Source organism: Aquarana catesbeiana, linkage group LG05 (assembly GCF_042186555.1).
Source record: "Aquarana catesbeiana isolate 2022-GZ linkage group LG05, ASM4218655v1, whole genome shotgun sequence".
NCBI lineage: Eukaryota > Metazoa > Chordata > Amphibia > Anura > Ranidae > Aquarana > Aquarana catesbeiana.
Window position 1 is genome coordinate 453,457,024 of NC_133328.1, and position 19,799 is coordinate 453,476,822.

The 19,799-nt window shown below is 41.6% G+C and overlaps 1 protein-coding gene across 1 annotated transcript in view; it reads right to left on the reverse strand.

The window, feature by feature from the left end:
* CEP192 (centrosomal protein 192) overlaps positions 1-19,799 on the reverse strand; it is a 417,077-nt gene that overhangs the window by 312,861 nt on the left and 84,417 nt on the right. The window contains 1 exon segment of the mRNA XM_073632810.1: positions 11,361-11,544. Within this exon segment, the coding sequence (XP_073488911.1) occupies positions 11,361-11,544 (184 nt within the window).

Consider the following 19,799-nt stretch of genomic DNA (forward strand, 5'->3'; position numbering starts at 1 on the left):
GCTCGGTCTGGTAAAATTAGCGTTCGGAATGGATATAACACTTTCGTCAGGCTGCAATGTTTAAAATTGTTTAATACAGCGTACTCTGTTCTTCTTTATGATGCTAGAAGAATGAAGTATTTTTGCTGCTCATATTCACACAGACTTCTCACAGACTTCTTTCTTTATTATTTATCGTGATTTCATCAATATATTTAGATTTGTATCGGATCGGAAATCATCGGAAAAAAAAATATATACATTTTTTTTTGGTTTGTATCGTTTTCAAGCCTGATCTTGTTGTTAATTTTTTTTTTTTATTTTAGATCCTGAATATTTTTGTGTGTGTTTTGTGTGTCAAGTTACCACAACACCATTATTATCTGGTATTATTTATTCTTTAATCTCAAGGAGATTGGTTGTTGTTGGTGTCTCTTGTTATTTTACATTGTATTTTTGAAATGTACATGCCTCCTCACAAACAAACTGTCCTTTTTGAAGGAAAACACACATAGGCGAGTATAATTGAAACAAAAATTCCTTTATTAAGGGCTCAGAACCAAACAAAGAGGGAGGCAACGCTGGATAAACATCAGAAATTGGTGAAGCCTTTGGCCCCCAGGGCACACATTAATTATTTCATGGCAAAATTGGTGGCCTGAGGAGTCCATATCTAAGGGAGTGCAGTCTGGTCCAGAAGTCCCAGAGATCATGAAAGCAGCAGATGACATCTGTGTCCCCAGGCTGTGGTCATACAAGAGCCTGCATCTTTTGTCAGACCAGACTGAACCCAGGTCATCACTCTCTGGTCTTCCTTCCACGCTGTGGCTGTGGTGGTGGAGTTGTGGCAGGAGGAGGAGGAGGATGGTCCAACTCACTCAGCTGGGTATTGGGTGTGATTTCGCCCCTCACCCCCTTAGTTAAGACTTTATAAAGAAGGTCCTCACGCAGGAGGCGTTGGCCCTCCTGCATGCCCTGCAGTTTTGTGGCAGCCATGCAGGCAAAGGCCTCTTCAGGAGTGGGGGTGGCTCTGAGGGACGCAGAAGCCTCCTGAATTAGCCTGAGTGCTGAATCCTGCACGTGACTCCCCTTCCTGGGTCTTTTGTTTTGAAGGCGGAGGGGAGGAACCTGCGATTCTGTCAGGCTCCTACTGGGCCCAGGCTTCTCCTGGCTGCCACATTCCACAGCCTCCTCCAGTGTGGCACATTCCACAGCCTTGTCCTGGCTGAGCTCTTCCTGTGTATGAAAAAGGGACATAGTTTTAGTTTTTTATTCATCAATCACACACAATTTTCACCTCATGATTGTTACAAATTGAATGTTAACAAATATAACAGATGATCATTCTGAGCCCAGCATTTTTCATTCTTGTCCCAATTATTTTTGCCCACTACTGTCTATTGATATGTAAAACACTTTATTAAATCAGCAATTAGTGATCAATAATAACATCTAGTAAACATTATTTATTGACCAGAAATCTGTAGAACAATGCTATACCTGGCTCCAGCTGGGCTCCTCCACTTCTTCCTGGCTGGAAGTCCCAGGTTGGACATTGGAAGCCTCAGCTGGGGTGGAAGGAAGGGTTGAGAGGGATTACCTGACTCCAGTCTGGTCTGACAGAAATCGCAGTCTCTCATAGTACCACAGCCTGGGGACATAAACGTCATCTGCTGCAGCTCCGGATCTCTGGGAATCCGTGACCTTCTTGCGCTCCCTAAGATAAGTGCTTCTCAGGCCACCAATTTTGTCTTTTAAATAGGGGATGGTTGCCGTGGGGACCACCGGCTTCACCAACTCCAGCAGTTTCTCCAGCGCTGTCTGCCTCTTTTGTTTTGTATTATAATGTGGATGTTTCACCTGCCACAGACAGGGCAGCTCCCTGTACTTGTCTATGAACAGGGGGAGGAAGTTGTGGTCATTGAAGCCATCCATTTTATCTGCAAGACACAAGACAAGACAAACCCTAATGTCAGGCGAAACTCTCCTAAACTTGTTACAATATAGGCCTCAATCTAGAAGCAGTATAGGCCCAAGTTTAGATCTTACCTTCGTTATCACGATCGGCGCCTCCGATACTCCTTCCTCCGCTCACAGATGGTACGTACTACGCACGCGTGTTACGCTTTATATACACTGCGCATGCATGAAATTCCACCCGCCCCTGACGTTCTTTCTAGTCTATTCCCCGCCTCTTCTCTTTCGGCGCAGTGGGGGAAGAGCACATGGAGACACAACAGGTGCGTGCTAATTACAGCAACGAGGAGGAGGAAAGCCTGGAGCCTGAAACGTCCCAATCCCGGAGGAGAAGATTTAAGGCATCAAATATAGCCTTTGGGGAGATGTTGGAGATGGTCGACATCCTGAAGAAGGCCGACTATGATGGGAAGTATGGACCTTACCCCAACCCCAATGTCAGAAAGGCCAAGATCATGGCGAAAGTAGTCAAGAGTCTGCACCGGAATTTTGGGGTACGACGATCCAAGGATCAGCTCAGGAAGCGGTGGTAGGACCTGAAATTAAGGGAGCGCGATCAGTATAGAAGGACCTGGAGAGTGCTGCAAAAAAGTAAGTAGTTGTGCTGTGTTCCTATTCTTTATTTTTATTACGTTCGTGCTGCTCCATGTGCTTTTCTTAACTGTTGTACACTTTAAAATGGCAAATTTCATGTTCATGGGCACATTATTCGTTCATATGAAACATTGTTCGTTCGGCCTAGAAAACACAATTTTTTTGGCCATATGCATTTGAATAGATTTTTTATGGCCTACTTCTTTTAAAATAATTTGGTTGTGTAGATGGGTTTGTAACTAGAATGAAATGCAAACTAGATTCTGGGTAAGGAGAGGACACTCAGCAGCAGTTTTCACATCTGGATGCTGGAGCACTAGTGTGGGACACAAGAACACCCTTTTTATTAGAGGGTGCCACACAGGTGCTCCAATGTATACTATAGGGGTGACTCCATCTGTGAAGCTTGTAAAAACCAGGTAAGTAAGTATTCAAGCTTGACAAAGGACAAAAAATGTCTTAATCTTGGAATTCTGCCAAAATAGACAATTGTACCCCACTTCCAAGCAATGTTTCATATTCCTATTTCTGCCATCAAATATCTGTGTGCTTAGTATACCTATTTTTTTTTACATAGGGAATAAAAGACTCGGAGGACACCCCTCATCCGAGGAGACAACAGAACCCCCACCTCAGGAAGAAGTGGAGACCCACCAAACACAACAGGAGAAGGAAGGAGATGTGGTGGAAATTGTCACCACAACAGGTGAGTGTCTGCGACCACAGGCTCAGGTAAGACACGGATGCCGGCATATTTATAATACATGGTGTGTGTTTTTGTTTCTATCTTTTTAGGTGATCGTGATGTTGTGGATCCAGATCATTTCACCTCTGAAAGTGCACAGATCCTGATCGGGGAGATCATGGGGTGTAATAGGGACTTGGAAAACATCCAGAAAAACATCAATGATGTTCAAAAAAAATGAAGAACATCATTGATGTTTTAGGCAGAGTTTAAAACCCCTCCAAATCCCTTCCCTTTTTTGTGCTTTTTGGGCTCTAAAAATTTCAAACATTTTTTGACATATTCTCGAAAAGCCAAATTTTGAAGATGCACACAGTGTACAAACATGTGCTATCTGCCATCACGGGAGATCGATGGACGCGTTTTGCGAGTGCAACCCCTTCCTCAATAACAAAGTAGATGGGAGGAAGGGGTTGCACCCCCAAAACACGTCCATCGATCTCCCGTGATGGCAGCTCGCACATGTTGACATTCACCAATTTGTGTGCATCTTCAAAATTTGGCTTTTCCAGGGGTGACTTCACCCCATCTGAACGCAATATCAAACACAGTTTATAAATACTCATGTCTGATATTGCCTTCAATTTCTTGAAAAGTTAAACTTTGTAAGTTCAAGATTTGTGTCTTTCTTGTTGGTTTTAAACATGCCTGTTTTATCTTAAATGGACATTTCTACTTTTAGTAATGTGACCCCAAAAATTGTTATACAACAAACATGTTGGTTTGTTTTAAAAACCTTTTATAAATGCACATGTGATTGTGCTGGTATTAAAAAGATTGATACTCAAGAATGTGTGGATTATTGTTTGAATGCTCCAAAAATTTTGTTGTGCTCAAATTGGTGTTTTCTGTGACAAAGGGAAAATGCACTTTGCACTACAAGTGCAGTTTCAAGTGCACTTGTAGTGCAAAGTGTCTTTGCCTTTGGTAAATAACACCCAACAGTGCTTTGTAATGTTACACAATCACGCCATTTTCAGGACTCACCACATTTCTGTCAGGGTCAGTTAAAAGAGCAAAATATTACAGCGCACACATGCAAAAAAGACATTTACCTCCAGCAGGGCTAGTTTAAAACACCTAGACAATCTAAAAAATATTAGCAAAAAATATGGGGATTTTGTCACACCATATTGCTATATGGTGCTAAGCCCACTTACTGCGCAAAGTACCCCATGATTAGTGGGTCCTACACTATCCATGGATTGGGAGATCCTGCTTCTCTGAACCATGAGAGCAAACACTCTTCTATATGGGAGAACTTTGAGGTCTCCACCCATGACACAAGTGGACACTAATGAGAGGTACTTAATTAAAGAGTGGGGAGCTCCTCACCCAAAGGGATTTGGTCAGATTTAGGGGGGGGGGGGTTGTGCTATCTTGGCCTTTTATGGCCTTCAAAACTGTGATAGATAGTGAGGAGTGAAATCAAAAATTTACACCCTTAGAAATCCTGAAGACGGTGCTTGGTTTTCGGGGTCCTGTACGCAGCTAGGCTCCCAAAAAGTCTCACACATGAAGTATCCCCGTACTCAGGAGAAGCAGCAGAATGCATTTTGGGGTGTAATTCCACATATAACCATGCCATGTTTGAACAATATATAATTTAGTGACAACTTTGTGCAAAAAAAGAAGTGTCATTTTCCCGAAACTTGTGGCAAAATATAAAATATTCCATGAACTCAGCGTAGCTTGGGGCATCTACTTTCCAAAAAGGGGTCATTTGGGGGGTTTTGAACTGTCCTGGTATTTTATGCAGAACATTTAGACGCTTATGTCACACATCCACCCACTCTTCTAACCACTTGAAGACAAAGCCCTTTCTGACACTTTTTGTTTACATTAAAAAATATTATTTTTTATTAAGAAAATTGCTTTGAACCCCCAAACATTATATATATTTTTTAAAGCAAAGGCCGTACAGATTAAAATGGTGGGTGTTGCAATTTTTTTTTCACACAGCATTTGCGCAGCGATTTTTCAAACACAATTTTTTTGGAAAAAATACACTTTTTCAATTTTAAAACACACTATATTGACCAAATGTTTGATGAAATAAAAAAGATGATCTTATGCCGAGTACATGGATACCAAACACGACATGCTTTAAAATTGTGCACAAACGTGCAGCGGCAACAGACTACATATATTTTTAAAAACCTTTAAAAGCCTTTACAGATTACCATTTTTTCGATTTACGGAGGAGGTCTACTGCTAAAATTACTGCCCTCGATCTGACCTTCACAGTGATACCTTACATGCATGGTGCAATTGCTGTTTAGATATGACACCAGACCGACGCTTGCGTTCGCCTTTGCGCGTGAGCATGGGGGGACAGGGGTGCTTTTTTTTTTTTTTTTTTTTTTAATTATTTATTTTGCTTTTTATTATGTTTTTAAACTGTTCCTTTCTTTTTTTTTTCTTTTTTTTATATAATTTTTTTATTGTTATCTCAGGGAATGTAAATATCCCCTATGATAGCAATAGGTAGTGACAGGTACTCTTTTTTAAAAAAAAATTGGGGTCTATTAGATATATCCTATATCTCTCCTCTGCCCTCAAAGCATCTGACCACACCAAGATCAGTGTGATAAAATGCTTTGCTAATTTCCCAGTGGCGCTGTTTATATCCGGCGAAACCTAAGTCATTAAATGCTTGCAGCTTCTGGTTTCTTAGGCCATAGAGATGATTGGAGCCATTCTGGTCTCTGATCAGCTCTATGGTCAGCTGGTGGAACCACTGTTGGGACAGGAGAACCCGAGAAAACCATGGGAGGGGGGGGACGTTCACTCCCACTGCTTGTAAAAGCAGTCTAGAGGCTAATTAGCTGCTAGGATTGCTTTTACATAAAAGCCAACCGCTGGCTGAAAAGAATGATACCAAGATGATACCTAAACCTGCAGGCATCATTCTGGTATAACCACTCAAAGTCCAGCAACATACCAGTACATTGCTGGTCCTTGTTGGGCATACATTGTAATGTTCTTTTTTTTATGCAGCCTGTGGGCTGAACGAAGAGAAGAGATTGATCGGTGGGTATGCCCACCATTAGAATACTGCCCTTCATCCACCTACTTATAAGCGGGTGCCGCATCGCCTTCGGGGACACGCTGCGGGGGTGCGCAGCTGCTACAGCGTCTTAAAGAGCCGACGTACAGCTAAGATGGCTCGCGCAGCAGTGCCATCCTGCTGCAGTATAACTGCGGCGGCTGGTTGGGAAGGGGTTAAAGAAATGTCAGAGTGGAGTCACATCAATGTGCAAGAATTGAAGAAGTACATTGAAGGCTACAGGCAAAAAAATTTGATATGCTATTTTAAGATTTTGACAACAAGGGGCCTATGTTCTCCTTACTCATTAAGCCAGATCTTCATGATCCTAGCAGCATTTATCAGTGGCTGGATGTTACCAATTTTAAAATGCAGTACGTTGATTGAAAGGGCAGAATTGGGACTGATGTGTGGTGTGTAGTGGCAGGAATTGGGACTGATCTGAGAGGTAAGGGGCAGGATTTGGGACTGATCTGAAGTCTAATGGAGCAGGAATTGAGACTGATCTGAGGTGGGAAAGGGGACTGGTCTGAGGTCTGGTCTGCAGGAAGTGGGCTTGATGTGAGGTTTGATAATGCATGAATTGGGGCTGATGTGAGGTCTGATGGTGAAGGAATTGGATCTGATATGTGAAGAAGCAGGAAGTGGGACTGATCTGTGGGGTGAAGGGGCAGGAATTGGGACTGATTGGAGGTATGAAGGGGCTGGATTTGGAACTGATCTGAGGTGTGATGGGGCAGGAATTGGGGCTGAGCTGAGGTGTGAGGGGGCAGGAATTGGAGCTCTTTTGGCGTTCTCCGTGTCCTTTTAACTATTTATCAATGGGAGATTGAATACTGGGAAGACAGAGAGAGGTTTAGATTACCATACCCTGTGCCTTTAAAGGATCCATTTTTGTAGGGTGTTTAGCAGATATAAAGGTAGCAGGTGGTGTGGGAATCACGGATTTGCACTTTTTAAAAAAAAAATTTTATTTAGCATATCCAAAATTATACACACAAGACATCAGGTAGGTATTATATCATGTATAGGCATCAATGAATTCCACAGTGATCCAGATAATAATGGAACCATCAGCAGTCTATGACCACAATGTCCTGAATCCCCAGCCCTACCCCGTAACTCAGTATAGCCACTTTCTTTCTTTTTCCTTTTTGTTTTTATGTTTTAACAGTAGAAAACAAACAGTTACCCCCACCCCCCACCCAACATGTCCTTTAGGATAAGGAGGTAACCGATCCCCCCTATTCTGTTAAGGGCAGAACCCCCCCCCCCCAGGGGTTCCAACGTTTATTTTAGAAACCATGGGCAATGGGATATAGCTTTAAATACCCTACATCCTTCTAGCTTCAATATTTATTGTCAGTGCATTGTGCTCATACTCCCACCCTCTGATGGAACGCTGCCATTTGGATTATGCTCCTAGTTATAGCCCTTACTCTTGGCCTCTTTTTCCTCCAGTGTGTTCTTGGAGTCCACCCATCTAAACTATACCTACCTGAATTTCTTGGCCTCATACGTCATTCTATATAAAAGTACATCCGAATTCACTACTTTTACCCACATCCCTACTGTCAGCTGTTCTCCATAGATCCAGCGCCAGGCTATAAGTTTTCTTACTCCAAAGTATAAAATCCTAAGGAACAGTTTAGTGTAAACATTCATCTCCTCCTGGTCAAAGACCCCCTGGAGGCAAAGTAGGGGAGAACATATATTAGGTAGGTCAAAGTTATCAGAAATAAATTCAGTCACCTGAGACCATAAAGGTCTTATTCTAGGGCATTCCCATACCATATGGATGAAAGTCCCTTCCACCCCCATACATTTATGACACACTGCAGAGTCTCTCTTATGCAATCGGTATAATCTAGCTGGCGTGTAGTACATCTGGTGAAGGTATCAAAGTTGAATCATCTTATCCGTGGAAGAGATGACAGTTACAAGATAAGTATCCAGAGCTTCCGGCCATAACTCCTCAGACAACTCCGGTACAATAGCCACCCATCGAGCCCTGGCCTTTGATATCAACCCCAGATTCTCGGGACCCACCTCCCTACGGTATCTAGAGATTTGTTTGGTTGGATCCGGATCAATTAGAACCTTCTCCAGAGCCGTATTCTGACCTGAAGCTCCCCACTCCCAAACTGTGCATGGCGCAGCTGAGCATAGCGGAAATGCCACGTCCTCGGTATTCCAAATTGTTCCCGCAATTGTGTAAAAGTGGACAATCCGTTGTCCTGGCATAAATGATGTAGATACTTTATTGCCCATATCTGTCCTTCTATCAATTTAAAAAACTCCTCCAAGGATTTTTTACACCACAAAGGGCTATTTGGGGATAGCCGTAAGGACCCATCCTTCATCCGTTGGGAACAGAGATGGAATATTTTACCAGGAAGCACCATGACTGATCCCACCTTCCTCCCCAGGATCTCCTTCCTGTAGACCATATTTAGTAGAGTTTCTTGCGAGGTGGCAACCGCCGCTTCCAGTACCTTCCGCTTCCGCCGCTTCCAGTACCAAGTAGTGGCATTGGGTGTCTGGGGAAAAAAAATCGCCAGTGTAAAAAGGACAATTGTGATGTGAAAAAATAGGAGCACAAGTCCGGAAGGGCTAACCCCCCCCCCCATTGTAACTAGTAATGGATTTGCACTTTAAGGCTGGTGTTGAGCACTGAGAAGATTGGAAGAGAGATCTAAAATTACCAGATTTTGGGGTTGATTTATTAAAGGCAAATAGACTGTGCACTTTGCTAAGTGCAGTTGCACTCTGCAATTGCAGTTGCTCCAAAACTTAGTAAATGAGCAGATGCTCTGTTGACTTTCATCATCCAATCACGCGCAAGCAAAAATGCAGTTTTTTTATTTTCCTTGCACATGATTGGATATTCTTTGCAAAGTGAGCCATTACCTAATTTACTAAGCTCTGGAGCAATTGCTCTTGCAGAGTGCACCATTTATTTGCCTTTAGTAAATCAGCCCCATTGTGTCTTAAAGGACCTACCTATGGTAAGGGGTTAGTACACATTAAGCTGGCATGTGGTATGGGAATCACGGGTCTGCACTTTATTATTGATATAAATGTGAGCATATGTAGTGCATTGCAGTGTTATTCTTTACAGTATTACACTATTTTGAGTAATTTTTTTTTTAGTTTTACGTAGAGGAGGAACACTAAGGAGTGTTGACCCGCTGACCTACCTGGAACGGAATGAAATGCCTTTTTAAAGTGGTTGTAAACTCTCCCCCACAACTTTGTCCTATGTGAATCAGCATAAAAAAACCCTGAACACTGCTTGTAGATATCGTCTTACTTGCTTAGTATTGTTGTAATCCTTTTTGTTCTTTAGAATGACGTCACTGAACTCCCCTGATTTATGGCACACTCTGTGTGCTTGTCTGTCTATTATCAGGACTTCCTACGGCACAACACTGAAATCCCAGGAGACTGCATAATCACTCAGAGCTTCCTACTACACCCCATGTGACCATGTGACATCACATGGACTGTAAACCTGGGCATCACAGCATTACTGCAGTCTTATCAGCTGAAGCTGATAAGACTGACATAGGCAAACACTAGATAATCGGCAAACACTAGATAATTGGCACAAGTAAATACTATCAAATAAAACAAGTCAGCTATGAGCAGGGAAGCAGGGTTGCCATAGAAACGTTGGATTAAGAAGGAGGCTTGGTTAACAGTACAGGAAGTGCTCAATGTAAGGGCGGAAATACACTCTACTGTGGACTCAGAAAACAATACTTAAGATGGCGCTGCCTTACCCCTGGGAACAATTTTTTTAAACTTTCTTTAAACAGTAAGTAATATGCAAATTTGGGCTGGATTACAGTGTCTATACATTGATTATTACTTATTATAATGGACTAAATGAAAAGAAGCATCAGAGTGGGAGAGTTTACTTCCTCTTTATATTGATTATTTGGTAAGAGGCTGCACAAGTGGAGCACTTTATCAGTGCACTGATGTTGGTTGGTGTGTGTGTGTGTGTGTGTGTGTGTGTAATAAATATATATATATATATATATATATATATATATATATACAGTATCTCACAAAAGTGAGTACACCCCTCACATATTTGTAAATATTTTATTATATCTTTTCATGTGACAACACTGAAGAAATGACACTTTGCTACAATGTAAAGTAGTGAGTGTACAGCTTGTATAACAGTAAATTTGCTGTCCACTCAAAATAACTCAACACACAGCCATTAATGTCTAAACCGCTGGCAACAAAAGTGAGTACACCCCTAAGTGAAAATGTCCAAATTGGGCCCAAAGTGTCATTATTTTGTGTGGCCACCATTATTTTCCAGCACTGCCTTAACCCTCTTGGGCATGGAGTTCACCAGAGCTTCACAGGTTGCCACTGGAGTCCTCTTCCACTCTCCCATGATGACAGCACAGAGCTGGTGGATGTTAGAGACCTTACGCTCCTTCACCTTCCGATTGAGGATGCTCCACAGATGCTCCTTAGGGTTTAGGTCTGGAGACATGCTTAGCCAGTCCATCACCTTTACCCACAACTTCTTTAGCAAGGCAGTGGTCATCTTGGAGGTGTGTTTGGGGTCATCTTGGAGGTGTGTTGGAACTCCGCTTTAAGTTGCTATTGCTCATCACAACTAATCACATTGTCTTTTTTTTTATTATACCTGACCAGAAATAGATACCAAAATGGGGGAATTTAATTGCTATGCACAAAAACATACACATATTTCCTTAATCATTTTTAAAATGGTTTATGAATTTCGAAAAAATATTAATGCATGAGCACTGCATTCATTTTATTAATATGTTTAGTATTAAAATTATAACAAATCAGCTACGTTTCCTGCATATAGAGGAGTGCTGCCTTATGTCTTCTCTTAAAAGTGGGTGTACTATCAAATTATATAGTTTCCTGATCATTTGGTAAGTTCTTCTATTTACTATAAACACAAAAATATATCATCATCCCTCACATAATCATTATATTATTTTTCTGAATTCATACACCATCATTTTCAGGTACAGTCTTAAGAGGTGGATTGTATCGACGACGGGGATGCGAGCATTGAAGACTTTCCGGATCTGTCTCACAAGAATTCAAGACTGGAGATGGTGAAGGAATAAAATGAGCATAGCTAGACCATCTTGATCCAGCTTTGGGGCTGTCCATAGGGGGAAAGCTATACCTGAAACAAGTTAAAAACACAAAGCACAAAAGAAAATAAAAAGCTGAACACATAGTAAATTATAAAATGATGAGCAGGAAATAAAATTATACAGTTTTCTCTAAAAATCAGTTATGAACTACAGACTGTATTGTATCATAAGCCTTTCTATTTAATTTCTCTTATTTGCTCTCTTTTGCTCTGTTAAATATACATTTAAACACTTTTTTCCCCATATTTGTTCAATAAGTGCAAAAAAAAAAAAAAGAAAAAAAGGCTGTTGATTATCTTAGAAATTTAGACTTGTCATGTGTTTTATGTACACTTTCTGTTATCTCAGTGAATCCTCCCAGTTCTTATTTTGGACTTCAAAACAATTGGTCTCTATGTTTTACAGGTGAGAGAACTGGGAGAGAATGTGTAGTCTAAGAACTAAAAACTGGTGAGGGTTGACACTATTCCTTGCAACTTTGGTCCAAGAAAAGGCATGTGGTATCAGTCCACAGAAATAAATCAGGAACTGATTGCACTTCTGGCACTGGCAGATTAAGGCCAAGCCTTTTCTGAAACTTTTTGTTTATAAGTTTAAATTTGTATTTTTTGCTAGAAAATGCCTTTGAACCTCCAAACATATTTTATTTTTTAGCAGAGACCATAGAGAATAAAATGGCGACTATTGCAATATTTTATGTCACAGCATATTTGCACAGCGGACTTTCAAACGCAATTTTTTTTTAAAAAATACACTTTTTTGACTTTGAAAAAAAACCCAGTAAAGTTGGCCCAATTTTTTTTTTATAAAGTGAAAGATGATGTTACACTGGCAAAATCAGATGCCTAACATGTCATGCTTTAAAACTGTGCACGCTCATGGAATCGCGAAAAACTATGGTACTTAACAATTTTGTTTTTTGTTTGGTATGTGGGACAAGTGGATTATAGTTGCCTATTTTTGATAGATTTTGGGATAAGGACTTCTCCGTGCCACCATTGTTTTTTGTTTTTATGGGGATGGAGTTGGAGAAAGGCAGAAAGTGCATATTATTGCCCATGGGGTGTCTTTTGGTTAATTGTTTATACACATTGTGCCTTTCTTATTTTTTTTAAATTTGTTCATTCAAATGTTTGCTGCTTTTAGGGTCTATCACTCTGCAATGCATCTTGCAATGCAATTAATTATCAGGGGCGGACTGACCATTGAGCCACTCGGCACTGCCTGAGGGCCCTGGGCCACTAGGGGGCCCCATCAGGGTTGCCAGCCTCAGTAAAACCAGGGACAGTATGTAAAAATCTGTGTTTTTTTTTACATCTGTCTCTAAAATGTCCCTTACCGACATCCTTTTGGTCTAAAAATCCCGAGATTATAGCTGCCCCACCTCTCCAGTACCTTCTCAGCCAATAGAAACATGTCTGTGTATACTGTGTGTACATGTATGTGTATACTGTGTGATTGTATACTGTGTGTGTGTTTATACTGTGTGGCCCCATAATCTCTGATTGCCCGGGGGCCCCATGAGTTGTAAGTCGGCCCCTGTTAATTATCTAAGCATTATGTTTTTTATTATTTAGATGATATCACGTGACCAAGAGATATTCTCTATTCTGTCATGGAACGTTTGTGGCCTTAACTCAAGATGGAAAAGAGCACTGTTATTTAAGTATTTGAAAAATTATTTTCCACATATAGTGCTACTTCAAGAAACTCACCTTATTGGGAGTAAGCTTACCATGCTACATATTCCACCTTATCTAGCGAGGTTTCAATATTGATTAGCAGATCTTTACCCTGCACTCTGGCCCCCAGGGTAAATATGTTTTGGTTGGGTTTCTTCTGTGAGGCCAGAGATATATAGTTGTCAGTGTGTATATACCACCTCCCTTTGCGGGAAACTTCTTTGCATGGTCAAGCTAAGCTATTGATAATGGGAGACTTTAATGCTATTCTTGATCCTGCTTTGGATAGACCATCTCTTCCTGAAAATTTCTCTAGAGAGCTCTCTAATTGTGCCCAGATGGTAGACCTGGTAGAAGCTTGGCGATGGAAAAATCCATCAACTAGATCATATTCTTGTTTTTCAACTTCGTATAAGACCGCCTACCGCATACATCTAGCCTTTGTTAATTCAGCGATATTATCAGATATGGTGGATGTTAAATACCTGCCAAGTGGGTTATCTGACATGTGGGTTATGCTTACACTTCGTCTGCATCACCTTCGTGATGCAGCACAGTGGAGATTGGGTACTCCCTTCTAGCAGAGTATTGGGAGTTTAATATAGGGTTGTCCACTTCAGCAATACTATGGGATGCCTTGAAGGCCTATACAAGAGGACAATAAATATCAGTTATTAAAGCTGTTAATAAGGCTCAACGAGTGAAGTGTGACGCTTTGAGGCTTCTAGTGGATGAAAAAACAGCCCAATATGGGGCGATCCTTCAGAATCCAATTTTAACGCTCTATTCCATAGCAAACGGACCTTACATTTGCATATGTTTGAGGCCACGAGGATGGATCTATACAAAAATGAAAAAAAAATTATTTGAGCAGGGAGATCGCAATGGTTGCTTTTTGGCCACGATGGCTAAACATGAACAACCTAGTATTCCGATTTCGGAAATACGCACCTCCTCTGGAGATGTGGCCTGTATACAGCCTAAAATTCTGGAGACTTTCCAGCAATTTTATCAGATATTGTATACATCTCATTTGCCTTCTGATTTCCAGTCAGCTGAAAGTGGCTTGGCTGGATTCATTTGCACTGGCTTGGTTAACGGATAGTGAGAGGGAGACGCTGGCGCGCCCTATAACTTTGAAAAAGGTACTTTCGGTCATCAGTTCTTTTCCATTGGGGAAGTCACCGGGGCCGAATGGCCTTCCTATTGAATTTTATAGGGCTCATGGAGAGCTCTTAGCTCCTGTATTGGCTTCTTTTTTCTCTGATTGTCTGAAGGAGAAAGCTTTGCCAGACTCCATGAGTCATGCTCATATAGTTCTAATTCATAAACACCCAAAAGATCCATCCTCTTGTGCCTCATACAGGCCTGTTGCTCTTTTGAATGTAGACTTTAAAATTTTGACCAAGCTCATCTCCTGACGATTACAACCTATGATGTCTAATATTATTGATTCAGATGAGACGAGGTTCATGCCTGGTAGGGCTACTGATGTGAATTTGAGGAGATTATATACTAATATTTATGCCTCACATCTTAATATAGGCTCTAGGGACATTGCTTTCCTAAATATTGAGAAGGCTTTTGATACCTTGGAGTGGTCCTTTCTGTGGGAGGTACTCCGCAGAATGGGCTTCCCAATGGTATTTATGAAATGGTTGCAGGTCTTATATAGAAATCCCACAGCTGCACTGAAAATGGGAGGAGGGTTGTCATCCCCTTTTTCATTATTTAGGGGAACTCAGCAAGGCTGCCCTCTCTCTCTGACCCTCTTTTCTTTTGCTATGGAGCCGGTGGGGAGGCTTTGCGCACTTCCCCCAATATTAAGGGATTGTGGATTGGTTGCTTGGAGGAGAGTGTAGCTTTGTATGCAGATGACCTTTTATTATTTTTGAATGATGCTGGACCCTTGCTCCAAGGGGCCTTAGAGATAGTGGATTCTTTTTCAATGGTTACAGGGATGAAGGTAAATTGGATTAAGTCCCTGTTGTTCCCAATTGATGTGGAAGCCCGTAGCACGGCTTCGAATGATATTCCATTGCAGTGGGTAGAGAATTTCAAGTATTTAAGAGACCTTCTAATGGCGAAATAGAGATTAAAGTAAGATGAGAGTACAGTCGGTACTCTCATTTCCCGCCAAGCTTCTGAATTTATTTCCCTGAATTTGACCTTGATTCTAGGAGACATTGGGGGTTAAATAGTAGTGCTATAATCATGAATACCAGCATGTGGTCTACAAATACTACTGCAACCAAAACAAATCATAAATAACAGATATATAATAAGTGACCAGAATTAATTACTCCTGTGTATAAAAATTATGGATACCAAAAAATGATTCCCAAATTCATCAGAAAAGTCCATCAAAATAACAATATGTGTATCATCATACAGTCCAAATAATAAAAAGTCCAAAAAACAGTGTGAGATTGGTGAAGCTCCAAAATGACCAAGTGTTCAAACGATCAAGTGACTCTTGTGCTCAATAAATCAGGTGACTCATGTGCTCCTCCTTATGGGTCCCCACTTACCAGCTCCCGATGCCCCTGCAGGGGTGATAGGCATATATGGATAACCGTGGGTTGTCTCCCTTAGTGGCTTTCCAGTGGTCAGCCCGTAGCCATCGAGGAGCTGTCCCACCGAGACAGTATCTAATTTTGGGAAGCGATTGACCAGTTCTTTGGATACGGCGATTGGTGAAGTGCTGAGCAGGAGACCGATTTGCACACCCTGGTCCAGTGGAATAGCTGGAGAAGCTAGGGAGGAATGTCATAACAGGCTACGGGGACCCATAAGGGGGAGCACATGAGTCACCTGATTTGTTGAGCACAAGAGTCACTTGATCGTTTGAACACTTGGTCATTTTGGAGCTTCACCAATCTCACACTGTTTTTTGGTCTTTTTATTATTTGGACTGTTTGATGATACACATATTTATTTTTTTGATGGACTTTTCTGATGAATTTGGGAATCATTTTTTGGTATCTATAATTTTTTATACACAGAAGTAATTAATTCTGGTCACTTATTATATATATGTTATTTATGATTTGTTTTGTGTCCAGTAGTATTTGTAGACCACATGCTGGTATTTATGATTATAGCACTACCATTTAACTATTTATTTATTTATTTCAGGTACTTATATAGCGCCATCAATTTACGCAGCTCTTTACATATACATTGTACATTCACATCAGTCCCTACCTTCAAGGAGCTTACAATCTAAGGTCCCTAACTCACATTCATACATACATACTAGGGACAATTCAGACAGGATCCAATTAACCTTTGGAGTGTGGGAGGAAACCGGAGTACCCGGAGGAAACCCACGCAGGCACAGGGAGAACATGCAAGCTCCAAGCAGGTAGTATCGTGGTTGGGATTCGAACCAGCGACCCTTCTTACTGCTAGGCAAAAGTGCTATCCACTACACCACTGTGCTGCCCACAACTACTATTTGAGCACTTTAGTGTGTTAGTGTGCACATATTTGTTTGAAAGCTAAGGAATAGGTTTTCCCCACATATAAGGAGCGCCATTCACCCCACTTTACTTACGCACATTGGGCTAACTTTACTGTTGTCTTATTTTTTTTTATTCAAAAAAGTGCATTTGTAAGACCGCTGCGCAAATACGGTGTGACAGAAAGTATTGCAATGACCGCCATTTTATTCTCTAGGGTGTTAGAAAAAAAATGTATAATGTTTGGGGGTTCTAAGTAATTTTCTAGCAAAAAAAACTGTTTTTAACTTGTAAACAACAAATCTCAGAAAGAGGCTCGGTCTTTAAGTGGTTAATCAGTCTGCCTGAACAAAGTGGGAATCACATGTTCATTCACCTCTTTTTGGGAAGAAGCTGACAAGGGTTAATTTGCCTGATGAGGTTCTGAGACTACTCATTGGCACACTATATGACCCCTTCACAGAGTGGAAGCAACTCCTTTAGAATGTGTTCAATGAATGTGACAACCTGGCAGGTGTGGACATCTTTATCCCTGTCTGCTTGAACCAGCAGGGCTTATAATGTCATGCTCATCTGTCTTTTCTTTTTGGAAGAGCCCGAATAAGATGGTTTGCCTGGAAGGCTAGGAGACTGCTCACTGATAGAAAGGGTATCCCTTTCACAGGGTGAGTGGAAACACTTCTTTAGAGATTATTAGCCTCATCTGTTAGATGTCTTATCCATGGTTGCTTGAACAAAGCAGTATTTATGCAGTCATGTCCATCCAAAAATTCGGAAAATGGGCTGTTTCACCTGGTATGGCTAGGCAGCTTCTCATTGCCAGAGCAGATAACCCTTTCAAAGGGTGAGCAGAAACCATTCCATTAGAGTGTATTGACAATGTGTTTATTGAATGTGACATCCTATTAGGTGTCATCCTTATCCCTGGCTGCTTGAGCCAGTGGGATACATACTGTCATGCCCATCCGTGAATTCCTCTTATAGAGTCTGAAGAGGGATGTTTTGCTTGGGAAAGCCGAGACTGCTCCTTGCCAGAGAATGTAACCCCTTCACAGGGTAAGTGGTAATAACTCCTTTGAGTGTATTAGCCACTTGTTTAATAAATAAGACAACCTGATAGGTGTCATCCTCATCTCTGGTTGCTTAATCAAAGCAAGATTCATAGTCATGTTCCTCCACATCTTCCCCTTTGGAGAGTCTGAAGAGGATAATTTGGCTGGGAAGGCTACTAGACTGGTCATTGCCAGAACATATGACCATATAAAATCAAGACTCATACAGCCATGTTCATCCACATCTTCTTTATTGAAGAGCCTGAAGAGGGCTGTTTTTCTCCAAGACTGGTCATTACCAATAGATAACCTTTCCACAGGGTTTTGCGTGCCATTTAACAAACCAGCCCATAAAAATGATTAAATGCAGTAAAATAGTTTGCTTAGTAACAAACCCTAAAGGGTTAACCACTGCTAGAGGGAGACTGAAGCCTCCATCTACAGCCCTGATTCACCAGGTGGTTAATGAGCTAAACCTTGCTCTGCCAGGGGAATGGGACATAATGAGAAAGTTTGTTCAGAACAGCAACAAAAAGGTAGGAATTTGCAACAGAATTGCAATATGCTGCAATGTACACAAACCAAGGGAATTGTAGACAACATAAACATGCTTCTCCCCCTTTTTTTTTACTTTGGTGAAAAACTGGCGAGGACATAGAAATATATAAAAGGATATCCCATATCTCAACAGGCCTAAGCTGGCTCCAGTAGTTATCCACAGGTGACTCCTCTACCTTCTCTGGAAATGCTGGTCTTTTGAGGGGGTTGGCACAATAGTAAAGCAAACATGAGAAGCTACCAACAGGTATTTGCCATGTGTGAACAGACAAAGTATTACTTTGTGCACCTGTGATGCAGAGTACTCCCCTGTGGAGGAGCTCAGGCTATGCATAGTGGCTGCAGGGAGCAAGGCACAACAATACCCAGCAATGCAACATTCATTTGGATACAAAGCATTTTTCAAATTTAGCTCACCCAACCTCCGTCATCCGACCATAAACAACGGCACAGCGTGGGTGTGCACGCATAGGGGAGACTCTGCCAACACCGCTGCCCGCTTTACATGGACCCAGCGGACCCCAGACAAGGCTGTTAGCCATGATAAAAGCTGCCCCGAGGACCAACATCGGGGCTCCCTGGATTGTGGGTCATTTAGCCAAGACACCAGGGACTGCGTCCAGTCTAATCGACAAGCATGGATGGACGGCCAGTCCTTTAGTCGAGCCAGGTAGAGGAGCACACCTAGGTCCTGCGCATAGGAGGAAAAAAGTACACCGAGGCTATAGGTGGGCTCAAATTTATATGAGTTAAGTCCTGGAGGCATGGGGGGAGCGGAGCCTATACCCAGATGTGCTGACATGGAGCCGTCAGGAAAAGGTCCCCTTTATTGAGAGATATGGGTTCAAAAAGACCCCAGATCTCTCATTTACCTTTTAAAAGCAAAAAAAAAAAAAAAAAAAAAAAGTAATTTTGCCTTTAAAAGAAAAAAAGAAAAGTCATCTTTTTTTTTTTCCTTAGTGGACTGGATCAGATTGGGAGGTAGACAGGTGTAAATGGACACGTTTGTTTACATCTCCCGGTCCATAGGGATGAAAGGAGGGTCTGATCAGGTCCTAGGTGGGCCTAAAGCTGATGCTTAATCTACCTAAATTTTACCTTCCTCTGTTTCCTTCTTTCCCTGCTAATCAATCTGTCCAAAAAATGAATCAATGAAGCCTGATTTAGTTACATACCTTATGTTGGACCCATTAATGTCATGACATTGTTTCTGTGATTCAGGGCCCTGCCTTAGCACTACTTCCAAAAGTTCTCAGCACTGATGAAAGAATTTGGCTGGCTCTTGGGAGGAGTTATGCAAATCTGAAAAAGCCTTAATGGGTAGATTACAGGCTTGAAAAATGGATGCTTCTGGGCAGGCTCTATTTGCATGCAGACTGCCCTAGGTAACATGTGATGCTGATCCTCCATGATTAGGCTGTGAAGGAAAGCGCTAGATCAGGGGTCTCCAAACTTTTGAAACAAAGGGCCAGTTTACTGCCCTTCAAACTTTAGGGGGGGATTATGGCCAGTGGGCGTAAACAATGCT